Source organism: Dendroctonus ponderosae, unplaced genomic scaffold, assembly GCF_020466585.1.
Source record: "Dendroctonus ponderosae isolate FM_Combo_2020 unplaced genomic scaffold, Dpon_F_20191213v2 Dpon_F_20191213_307, whole genome shotgun sequence".
NCBI lineage: Eukaryota > Metazoa > Arthropoda > Insecta > Coleoptera > Curculionidae > Dendroctonus > Dendroctonus ponderosae.
In genome coordinates, this window is record NW_026018515.1 from 7,137 (window position 1) to 19,895 (window position 12,759).

Sequence of the window (12,759 nt, forward strand, 5' to 3'; positions counted from 1 at the left end):
CTTTTTATTATTCAACGATTTACTTACGATATTACAACTATTTCCTCCCTGATACACTGAGGCGACAATGATGATTTCGTCCCCGTCTTCCTCGTTAATTTGTCAATCTGTACGCGAAGAGGATTAAGAAAAATACGCAAACTCATAAATTAGATGTTGTCTGTAGGTACATGTGAGTTATGTAAATTTACAATCTTGCGCCGCCTGATAATAATGCTTCGTAACTCTTATATTGGCGTTTTCGTTAAGACTTCGCAAACTATTGCAAGGCTTGTTATATGTTAGATATCATAATTAAATAGCTTTTAATCGCTGCCTAAACAGATAGGGGGATTAACCAGTCACTTTTGGGTTGTTCTACTTGTATACAAATATGACAATTAGCGATGGCTGATTTTAAAATAGAACATCCTTCCCCATATACGAGTTTATGAAAATGTTTCAATTTCAGCTCATTTATATAACGATTTGATGGAAACCCACGTTGACTCGAATTTACAGAGGTGATAAAGGTGATTTAGACAAAACGTTTCGGTTCATACTATCGCCAACCATTTACAGGCAAAGACAAAAACGCTTCAAGACAGTATAACGCAAGTACTTTGCACTTTCCAAAGCAATCAAAGTTCGAAAAAAGTGCGTTAAGTGCGCACTTTCAATGGTTCCAAATGTTCAAAACAAACTCGCTTTCTATAAAGGTAAATAATTAAAATAGAGGCTTTGTAGAGGCTCTTTCTAATTAAGTAACTCTCCTAAAGCTTGGTTCTCATGGGTGCAGAATGCTTTGCGGACGCGGAGTGCGGAAAGTGTGTGCGCAGCCTACTACTACCATTACTACGCGCGGAAAAATTTACGCAGTTCACGGATTATTTTTCCGCATTCCGCCGACAGTGTTGGCATATCTTTCGGGAGCGAAACACGATCCAACTTTTTTTTCTACATGTTTTCTTGTCAGTGTTTTGAGGCGCATGAAATGAACGTTCAAAACCAAAAGTTAAATCTGCTTTTCTCTTTGTACGTTCTAAAAAGAAGGAAACAAAGACATCAAAATGAAATACGGTCGAATAGACGCCGCTAAACATAACCTTTCACTGGAGCATCACTAGAGATCTAGGAGGGCTTAGGTTTTCACATTCTTCCGCACGCAGATATTTTTTTCTTAACCGTCCACAGCCGTCCTGGCTGATTGCGCTTGCGCGTCTCACTGCCATGTTGCCGCTATGCTCATACTTGGTTTTTAATCGCCTGACCTTGCTGGAATAGCGACGCCCAACCTCAAAAAAACTCGTTTACTTTTCTTTAGTTAATTGTTTCCGGTTAATGTTTGTGTTGAAGCTGCAATCTTATAGGACACAAATTGTTATGCTGCATATTTTTATGATTTTTCATAGGCATGTATATAATTAAAATGAAGGTCATAGACAACATTCAAACATATCTGTTCATTATTTTAGAAAGCATAAAACAATAAAAAACAAACAAGATCCATGACTATTGAAACTCTAAGAATCCAAATCTTTACTGCTGGAACTAATTGTATAAATCACTAACGATGAAATTAGCATGAACTTCCGCAACAGCCACTGAACTAAAAACATGCTAGAATCCACAAGAAACGTTTTTCTGAGGTTATAATTTTGTTCGCAATGGAAGTATTAAACCGGCAACGCGGCGATGAGACGCGCAAGCGCAATCAACCAGGACTGGTGTGGACGGTTAAGAAAAAACATTCTGCGGATGGGCGGAGCTAACGCATCCGGCAAACTTCTGATTGGTCGGAAGCTTTTCTCATGAGAACCCGGCTTTAGTCTGCTCTTCTAGTTAAAGAGAAATGCGATATTTTCAGTTTCCTTGTTCATAATGCGCGAGCAACTGTTCAAAAAAATCGTCTCAACTGAACCTGAAGATGGACGTTTTCGAAATTCTGAGCTTACTTAAAAGAAAACCGGCTCTTTCAGTCTAATAACACCAATTGCTCTGGTGTGGGAAAAATCGACGTTTTTCGCTTGACTTTTCTTTGGCGTCTTTAGGGCAGGGGAGCACATCTTCAAAAAATTCTCCAAATTGAATCTGATGAGCCAAAATTTTTGTCGATTTGGATCTTTATGGAGGCAAATGTGATGTTTACATTGAAAAAGTCCGCATTTTTCTGACGGTCCTACTTCACGGGAAATGCCGAGTTTTCTTCTTTCTCTGTTCATAATGCGAGGGCAGATGTTCAAAAAATTATCGCTAGCGAACTTGAAGATGGAGTTTTCCGAAACTTTTGCTTCGCACAACAAGACAAGTGGGATTTGTAATCGACTAAGAACTAATGCTCTGTCTGCTCCCATTTCGCAAAAATCCGATGTTTTCCCTTTGCCTTTCTGTGGCCTATGAGTGCCATAGGAGCACATTTTGAAAAAAAATTCCAAAGCGAAACTTAAAATGCACGTTTTCGTCAATTTGCACCTTTATAAAGCCAAATACAGTTTTTACAATGAAATTGTCCCCGTTGTTTTGTCTGTTCTAATTCAGAAGAAGTGTGGTGTTTCAGATTTCGTGTTCATAATGCGGTCGCAAATGTTTAAAAAATTCTCAGAACTGAACCTGAAGATCACATAAAGGAAAAAATGCCATTTTCAGTCCAAAAACTCCCATTGCTCCAGCCACATTGGTTTATGCAAAATTTGGTGTTTTCGCTTTTTCTGTTCATGATGTGGGTGAAAATCTTCCAAAATTTTCGCAGCTTAACTTGATGATATAGATTTCCCAAACTCTTGGTACTTATATAGCAAAAAATGTCCATTTCAGTCAATAAACAACAACTGCTCTATCTGCTACGATTTAGGAGAAGTTGGCGGTTTTCACTTTACCTTCCTTTGGCCAGTAGAAAAAAAAAATTTCAAAATGATGCTAAAGATGAAGATTTTTGTCGATTTTTCTTTTCATAGAAGCAAATGCGCCGTTTACAATGGAGGAACTCGCGTTGCTCTATCTGCTCTACTTCCCGAAAAATGCCGTGTTTTTACTTACCCTGTTCAAAATGCGGGCGTAGATGTTCAAAAAATCCGAAACTCTCACTTCAAAACCAGGAAAATGTCCTTTTCAACTCAAAAACAATGACTGTTGTATCTGCTCTCATTTAGGTAAAATCCAGTGTTTTCACTTCGACTGTCTTTCGCCTCTGAGTGAAGAAGGGGGCAAAGTTTTAAAAAATTCTCCAACGTGAACCTGTAAATGCAAGTTTCCCTTCATTTGTACCTTTATAGACGCAATTGCACTCTTTACAATGGAAAATTTGCATTGCTCTACCTTCTCCACTTCAGGATAAATGCTGTGGTCAAAAGGTACAAAAAAATTGTAATTAATCCTGAAGATGGTGACTTTCGAAACTCTCGCCTTACAAAGTGGGAAAAGAGTCCTTTGCAATTAATTAACAAGTGCTTTGCCTGCACTTATTCAGGAGAAGTGATTGAGATGCGAATAAATATACAAAAAATTCTCCAAAATAAACCTGAACACGCAGGTTTTTCTCAATTTGTAGGTTTGCAGACACAAACCTAGTGTTTACAACGAAAAAATCCCCGTTGCTCTATCGGCTCTAGTTGCGAAGAAATGCTGTGTTTTCACTTTCGCCGTTCATAGTGCGGGGGCAAAGGTTCTGACGCAATTGAACTTGAAGATGGACCTTTCGGAAACTCTCGGTTCATATAAAGGCCAACTGTCATTTTTGGTCCAAGAAAACTCCTTGTTCTGTCCGCTTTGATTTAGGAGAAATTGGCTGATTTCGCATTGCATGTTTATGATTCGGGAGCAAATTTTCAAAAAAAATCCAGCAACTGAACGTGAAGGTGGACCTTTCCAAAACCTGCCGTGCATATAACAGGAAAAGTGTCCTTTCCAGGCAACTAACACCGATTTCTCGATCTGCTCTCATTTAGGAGAAATCGGATGTCTTCACTTTGCTTCTCTTTGGCCTCCTATTGGCAAGTTTGCGAGCTAGTTTTCCAAAGTTCTCCTCAAAAATGTTGGTACATGTAATCGGAAAAGTACTCACTCTCCACAAAAGTACCAAAGGAAACCAAATTCAGCTTCTAGTTTCAAGTTTAAAGTTAAAGGTACCATTGAACCGTCGTAAAAAGCATGGGTACTTATGAGCAAAAATATTTCAGTTAGAATCATTTTTAGCGACAACCTGAAAACGGTTGGATATACTGTCAACCGAAACGTTGTGACAAAAACATATTTACAAAGTTTGACTGCCAAGCGAGTAACTCATTTTTGAATTGATACGAAAGTCTGAAACTTCCATTTTGGATAATCCCTTCCATTAATTAAATCACGTGAGATGCAGATGGATTTTCGCTTTAATAACGGCGTATCTTTGGCGTCTTTTATTGTACACAATTTAGATTAGACAAATCTTGTAAATTGAAGTGATTATCCATCGGATTATGTGCTTTCCATTTCAAGGAAGATTCATCAGGTAACTATTTGCTTTTTTCGAAATTTGTGGTAACGATGATGCGCCAGAATGCTTCGAATGGTCTCCATGCTGAATCTAATATCTGAGAGAAATTGCGTGTAAATACCGTCCAGAAACTCAGGAATTAAAAGCACAACAACAAGATAAGTCGTTCGAGACAACGTAAAAGAATCGCTCTTGAGTTTCGGGGTGAAATCGAGGGCAGGATAACCGTCCCAAGAGGGCTGTTTTGCGGAACTGAACAGTTTAAATGTGTGACGAACAAAGCCAAATAACTTGGTCGAAAATATGTGTTTTTCCTCCAAGAGTTCAGATTATTTCTTTCCGGCTTTTCCGAGACAAACAAGGGAAAGTTTCAGCATCGAATTGAACACTGTGAAACTCACAGACGATTTTGACCAGCAAGTTTATCCAGTTGAATATTGAATGTTGTTGCCACTTGAGGTAAATTTTTCAGTCGTTCAATTGCGGCTTAATGTAAAAATGTACAACATTTTCTGGGGAATTTTCTACATCTTCAACCACTAAATTGAAGTTGTAATTACTGTCTTTTGTTTTTTTTTAAATTAGAATGTTTACGTTGTATGAACATTTCGAGTAGACTGGTTTTCACTGGCCGACTTCGGCAATTTGGACACTTCTAATCGTCGGAATCCTAATAACCAAAACTATGCGAAGTATTTGCACATGCACATTCATGCTTCAAATTTGAGTGGATTTTTCTCGGTTACAAAACACAACATTTTTATGAAATTTTAAATGGTTTTAAAGCCACATTAAGTTGCTATCGATCAGTGTTACCCCTGATCGGATACGATATTAACTGAGATTTGCAGGAATTTTTATTTGTCTCAACACCAAGCAAAATGACAAAAAGTCGCATTAATTTGTCTGGCTAAATTCGCCCACCATTTGCTTATGATTGTAGTGTTCAATAGATGGTTTTTATAGAAAATTTTAGATGCGCCTGAAACTGCCTCAGAAATACTGCCAAGTTATTCCAAGTCCACAATTGTAACACACATTTGTTGCTAAAATGTTCTATTCTTCTTCATAGAGAATACATACATACATATATACATACATACATAATACATAACCGGTCACTAGGTTCACCCGGTATCGCTTAGCCTATTTTTCCCAGCTTGAGTGTTAACAGCAAAAGTTATTTTTCCCTAATCCGCATTTGGCCATTCTCCTAAAATCTATTGAGAAGATCGAGTGCGAAATCCGGTGCGATTATTGTAAACTGTCAGTTTCACATTAAGGTGTAAATTTGAATGTTCACCACCCATCAGAGCCTGTACAAGATTTATCGCATTTGCCTTTTGGCAAGAAAAAGAGAATTGTTTGAAACCAACTGGAGCTGGTTGGGTTGTGTAACTTGTTTAACATGTGACAGTCTGTATTTGATGCCAACCAAAGCGGCAGGTCAGATTTGGATCGACCAGTACATAGAGCATTTCAATGAGCATAAAATCACCAATATTCACTTTTTTCCTAAAGTCAATAATGAACGAGTTATGGACGATTTTCCAACTTTCGGCTAAAAATCCTTGACCCATTTTTGCTGTCAAATCCAGGCCAATTTTTCACATTGGAGTCCGTTTGGAGATCCAAACCAATTGATTGAAATGCAAAAAAAGTTCCAGTTTTTTTGAAATAAGTCATCCTCAGGTCACATCAATCTTCTTTCTGAGGACACATAGTTCGTTAAATCGTTGCTTTGAATCTGCATTGGTTTGCAAACTTGCTTTTAATACAACGTTTCGGTTTATAATATCGCCAACCGTTTTCAAGCCATCGCTAAAAATGGTTTTAACTGACACATTTTTAACTGTTTGACTGCCATCAAATCATAACATAAATTTCTCCAAACTGCCGAAGCATTTTCGCATTTGCCCATGGTTTTTACGACTGTTTAATGGTACCTTCGACGTTATAGAAGCTGAATTTGGTTCCTTTTGGTACTTTTGTAGAAAGTGTGCACTTTTCCTTTTGCATATACCAAAAGTCACGAAAATTTCCCTTCTCATAGTAGATTTTTGAGGAGAACTTTTCAAAAGTGGCTCGCAAATTTGCCGATGCGACGCCAAAGAGAAGCAAAGTGAAGACATCCGATTTCTCTTAAATGAGAGCAGATAGAGAAATCGGTGTTACTTGCCTGGAAAGGGCACTTTTCCTATTCTATGCATGGAAAGATTTGTAAATGTCCATTTGCACGTTCAGTTGCGGGAATTTTTTGAAAATTTGCTGCGGCATCATAAATATGCAATGTGATATCACCCAATTTCTCCTAAATCAAAGCGGACAGAACAAGGGGTTTTCTTGGACCAAAAATGACAGTTGGCCTTTATATGAAGCGAGAGTTTCCGAAAGGTCAATCAATCAATCATATTCAGGTTCAATTGCGAGAACATTTTCCCAGCACTATGAACGAGGAAAGTGAAAACCCAGCATTTCTTCCCAACTAGAGCAGATTTTGGGGATTTTTGGGGACAGCAACGGGGATTTTTGCGTTGTAAAGACTAGATTTGTGTCTCTAAACCCGCAAATTCAGAAAAACCTGCGTTTTCAGGTTTATTTTGAAGAATTTTTTGTAAATTTATTCGCATCTCAATCAGAGACCACAGAAAGGCAAATTAAGAACACCGGACTTCTCCTGAATAAGAGCAGGCAACGCAGTTGTTGTTATTTAATTGCAAAGGACTCTTTTCCCAATTGGGAAGACGAGAGCTTTGAAAGTCACCATCTTCAGGATTGATTACAATATTTTTTGAACTTTTGACCCGCATATAAACAGGAAAAGAAAACACATTGCATTTATCCTGTAGTAGAGAAGAAAGAGCAATGCAGATTTTCCATTGTGAAGAGTGCAATTGCCTTTATAAAGGTACAAATTAAGGGAAACTTGCCTTTACAGGTTCACGTTGGAGAATTTTTTAAAACTTTGCTCCCTTCTTCACTCACACAAAACACGGCCTTTCTCGTGAAGTAGAGCAGATAGAGCAACGCGGGTTTCTTCATTGTAAACAGCGCAGCGTTCCTTCTATGAAAAAAAAATCGACCAAAATATCCTTCTTTAGTATCATTTTGCAGAAGTTTTTGAAAACTTGTCTTAAAGAGGCCAAAGAAAGGTGAAGTGAAAACCGCCAATTTCGCCTAAATCAGAGCAGATAGAGCAGCTGTTGCCGTTGTTGCTTGACTGAAAAGGGAACTTTTTGCTATATACGTACCAAGAGTTTGGGAAATCTATATCATATGAACAAGAAAAGTGAAAACACCAAGTTCCTTCTAAACCAGAGCGGGTGTTGCAATGGATTGTCTTTGACTGAAAAATACACCTTTACTTTGATATGAGCCCATAGTTTCCGAAATGTGCATCTTCAGGTTCAGTTGCGCGAATTTTTTCAACAGTTGCTTCCGCACTGTGAAAACACCACATTTCCTCTGAACCAGAGCAGACAGAGCAATGGAGATTTTTCCATTGTAAACACTAGACTTGCTTCTATAAAATGCGAATTGAGAAAAACTTGTCTTTATAAGCTCACTTCACAGTTTTTTGAAAATTTGCTTCCTTATCACTCAGAGGCCACAGAAAGACAAAACATCGGATTTCTTCTAAATGAGAGTAGACAATGCAATGAAAACATTTTTTCAAAGCGCGAAAACGAATTTAATAACTGTGAAAATTTCTGCGTTTCAGTGGTTTTAAAACGAGCTTGAATCCGTTTAGTGAGGTTGATAAATGTTGTTCTGTGAACTGATGTTGAGCAAGCCCTTCGAAGTTGTTTGCTTTGGGTTTTTTTCAGCAGAAATATCAGCTCGAACCACTTTAATACCCGTCTATTTATTTTCAGTTATAAACATTGCCTACGTACACTCAGATCCGCTCTATTGGAATATTGGAAACATCAAAAGATGATAACGGTATTACGGTAATCCTCAACCCTTTGTCGGCCAGATATAGTTCGACTCGATAACTCGTTTGATATATAGATTATTCGTTGAACATGCCGACAAATCCCAAACACAATTTCTGACTGAATATGACGAATCAGAAACGTGAGTTTTTCCATAAGATGCTGGAAGAGAATAGTGGGGAAATTCGATTCTGGTGTTTTTTTTTGGCTGGCAAACTGAGACAAAACTGAAATAATCCTGGCAAATATATGGCACAGACTGAGACTGAGTTTATTGATTTATAACGGCCGTTTATTCAAGTTTATCTCGGATGAATGAATGCGTGTTCCGATGAATCATGGAAACGCGAAAAAAAAATGCATTTTATTCATGTCCAAGATTGGCCTACAGGCCGGAAAATGTCTCAACTGAACGCTGTTGTATACAAAAGTGTGAAATGCTTAACAGGTAAATATTTTACTATTTACCCAAGATACACAATACTGTTGATTTTCGTGTTCCTTGCGAGATAAAAACGATGTTTTACTTTGTAAAGTGGGTGCAGAACATGGGCCGCTCTCGACATTACCACTGGTGAGCTAAACCTACTTTATCTTGTTCGGAGTTGTGATAAATCTGCAACATTTGTGCGGAATTTTAGGCAATTTTTCACCCGATAAAAGTGGAATTTGGTGATTGCTTCATTCTCATAAATTGAGCAAGGAAATGGTTTTTTTACTCACTTTAGAGCCTTTTTGAGAATACCTTTTTTCAGTAGAAAACTGTGGTTGGTGGAAATTTGCCTTGCAGATGTGTTATTTTTCAATGGCGTCGAAGCTAAGGGCAAGACTATGGCAGTCGAGCAAGACGAAATGTTCGCAAGTAGAAACAAATTTATTAATTTTAGGAAAACCACTCGAAGATTTTGGACGCAATTTTTCCGGCTTTGGCAGAGAACCACATCCAATATTTTGAGATTCGGCTGTGGTTTCCATCTTCACCAGTAGCGCAGAAACAAACACTTTTCCAGATCAATTTAAATTAAATGATATGAACCAGTTTTTTTTAAACAAAAATTATTTTTTTATTTCCCCTCCAATTGTCTAATGTCTTTTGGTTTTCAAACAAAAATCATTTTGAAATTCCCTGTCCTATTGTCTAGAGAAAAAAACTCTAGAATTTTCTTGGTGCGACGCCCTGTTTAGGAAGCAAAAAATGAAACTTGTCTGATTGCATTTCGGTCTAAGGGCAAAATGGGTTCTTAGATGAAAAGCCTGCTGTTTCAAATTACGACAAAAAATGCTTTTTTATACTCCAACCGCTTAATTTAGGGCTTTCGCCTTTAGACTGCGGTTGCTCCAGTGGCGTCCAGGTTAGGAGCGAAACAATGGCAGTCAACCAAAAATTTCGCAAAAAAAAATTTWAATTGTGGGAAAACGACTGGAAGTTTTTCGATGAAATTTTCCAGGATTTGGCAGACATCCACAATAAATACGTTGAGATTAGGGGGGGTTTCCTTCTTCACCAGTGGCGCAGAAACAAGCACTTTTAAAGAAAGATCAATTTAAATTAAGTGCTACGCCACTGTTTTTTTTGCAACCAAAAATAATTTTTCAATTCCCTGTTCAATTTTCTAGACAAAAAGTATCTCGATTTTTCTTAATGCGACGCCCTGTTTAGGACGAAAAAAATTAAACATGACTGATTGCATTTCTGTTTGAGAGCAGAAAGGGTTCTTAGATGAAAAGTATGCCGTTAGAAAATGAGCCGGAAAATGCTTTTCTCTGCTAAAACCGCTCACTTCAGAGCTTTTCACCAAGAATATATTTCCTCAGTACGAAACTTTTACCGTTGGAAATTTGTTTTGCAACTGCGGTTTTACAGTGGCTTCCAAGTTAGGAGCGAAACAATGACAGTCAACCAAAAAGCTTACCAGAAGAAATTATTACTTAAAGCAAAACTATTAAGTGTTTTGGGATGAAACTTTTTAGGCTATGGCAGAAAACCAGGCAAAATTTTCAGATATTTTAGCACGGTTTCCTTCTCCACCAGCGGCGCAGGAACGAACACTTTACAGATCAATTAAAATTAAATTCTACATCACTGGGTTTTGTGTCAAACAAAACTCAGTTTTGCATCCCCTGTCCAATTTACTAGAGAAAAGCTGTCTAGACTTGTTTTGGTGCGGCGTACCGTTTAGAAGCAAATACTTAAATAAAACTTGATTGATTTTAAACAGTTTAAAAACTTGCTCTGTATAAACTGTAATGATTCGTGGCTTTACATAAATGTTCTAAATACGTGGCTCACCCTGTTGATTCCGCATGGGTAGGACTAAAAAAAAAAGAAGAATAAACTTGGAATCCTGAGCGTTTACTGGAAAACATTGAAATTGTATGCATTATTCTATTTCGCAGTTCGTGTACAGCAAACATTATTTATAAAATATATTTATTGGATGACCCCTGTCATCAATGTGCAATCAATTGTACATCAATAAATGTGCAAAATAAATTCAATTTTACTTTGCTGCATTCGTTCCTATGGTTAAAGTGATGGGTCACAGGTCCCCAATTGTACTAAATAACCTCTTATCTATATAATCTCTTGATAAAGAACCGTTCAAACTTCGAATAGGACAGAAGTTTAAAAACAATCTGTACATGGCAGAAATCTTATATTCTAAACTTAAGTGGTGCCTAATATTAAGAAATTGCACATTCGGCTTTGGGAGGGATGGCTGTACCTCATTCAATCACAATTAGGACTAAGAAAAAACTGTTCAACCAACCCAAATGATCGCAGTTCATGATTTACATATCTACATATTTTTTATGGTGGAAAATTAGCACTAATAAGCAACTATGGTAAAACCATCCGCATTAAACTGCGCTAGTCTTTCTCCATCTATTGCACTCGGTTCTAAAATTACCGGTATTTGCAAGACTTTTGTGTAGAATGGACAACTAAAATTCGGTTAAGTTTAAATATGTATTTGCAATTAGCAAATTAAATTGTCCTAAGAATGAAGTAAACTTCATCCTTTGCCGAGCTTGACTTACACCACTCTATAGATACACTAACTAATTACGCTAATAAACACTAATTTACGCACGAATTAAAGTTCGCATTTCAAAGTGTTTATTAGCGGGGTTCACTTGGGTTTTATGGAAAATTAAAAGGTGGTCGGATGGATTCCGTTGTCATTTAACAATGCAATGTTAAATGACACTTCTCTAAGAGCTCCGGCTCCATCGGGAACCTCCCGATCTGGCTGACTCTGCATAGCGCGGTTCTGCTCCTCCTTCTGTTTCTTTTCCAGCTTTCGGTCTTTTGCTCGTCGGTTTTGAAACCAGATCTTCACTTGCCGTTCCGACAGATTCAGGTCCAAGGCGATTTCCGCCTTTCGTTTGATATTTATGTATCGCGTGTTTAAACTGTACTCTTTTTCCAACTGCAATCGTTGATGGTCAGTGTAGACCACTCGGTACTTGTCCTTTGTTCTTGTTTTTCCTGCAACAAAAGTCTAGGTAAATACAAGATGTTCTCTTCAACAGGATATTGTGGGTGAAACACGGCCGATGGCCCAGACAAAGTAACTATTTCTCTGCTCTGGAGCTCTGTTGATATTCTTGGTCCCATTAGGACAATACATACTTTGTCAGGTGCTTGGGAGGGTCGTTATCTCCCTCTACAAACATTTGCCGACATTTTTCATCTCGCCGCACGCTAATCCCGCCTAATCGTCGCTATCGACTCTTATCAAAGGTAAATGATACAAAAGTCTCGTTTGCCGCGTTTTAAGTACACTTGGAACGATGCGATTATTTCTATTAATACGGGCAAACCATCTAACAAACTAAAATGGGATTTCGCTAAATTCAATTACAATTTTACACATTATAGCCAGCGAACAAGGGCACTGGTTAAGGAAGGGTGCAACTTTGAAAAGGATTTCCAAAACCTGAGGAGCTCAAAACTACTTTTGCCATATGTTTTTCAAAAAAGTCGCAAGCCATTAAAAAAAATGACACAGCAATGAGGTCTTCCACATTTATCAACAAGACTTTGATTTTTTAAATATTCAAATACTTCACTCTCTAGCTCAACTCGTTAGAGTCTGAGAAATTTCTGAAACCAGGCGGTCCAAAAGCCCTGAAATCAGACACGCTTTCTATTCCCTCATTGAAAAAATTTCCAAAATATGGCCGAAAATGTCCCAGAAATGAAAACTCCCGTAGTTAAAAAAATCAACCGATTGTTATGAAATGATGTAAAAAAATTTCCTCTAAAATTATTGTTTAAGGAAGAGAGTAACTTTGAAAAGATGACTGCGAAACCTGAGGAGCCAAAATAACTTTTGCCGCAAGTTTTTGAAAAAATTCCCA

The 12,759-nt window shown here is 37.7% G+C and overlaps 1 protein-coding gene across 1 annotated transcript; it reads right to left on the reverse strand.

Annotated features, from left to right (window-relative positions):
• Positions 1 to 11,546: 11,546 nt before the first annotated feature.
• Positions 11,547 to 11,884, reverse strand: LOC109540279 (homeobox protein CHOX-CAD2; the record flags this gene model as incomplete). The annotated part of the gene is made up of 1 exon (XM_019901253.1): positions 11,547 to 11,884. A coding segment is annotated over one exon (338 nt), but the record flags the coding sequence as incomplete, so codon positions are not given.
• Between the last annotated feature and the right edge of the window lie 875 nt (positions 11,885 to 12,759).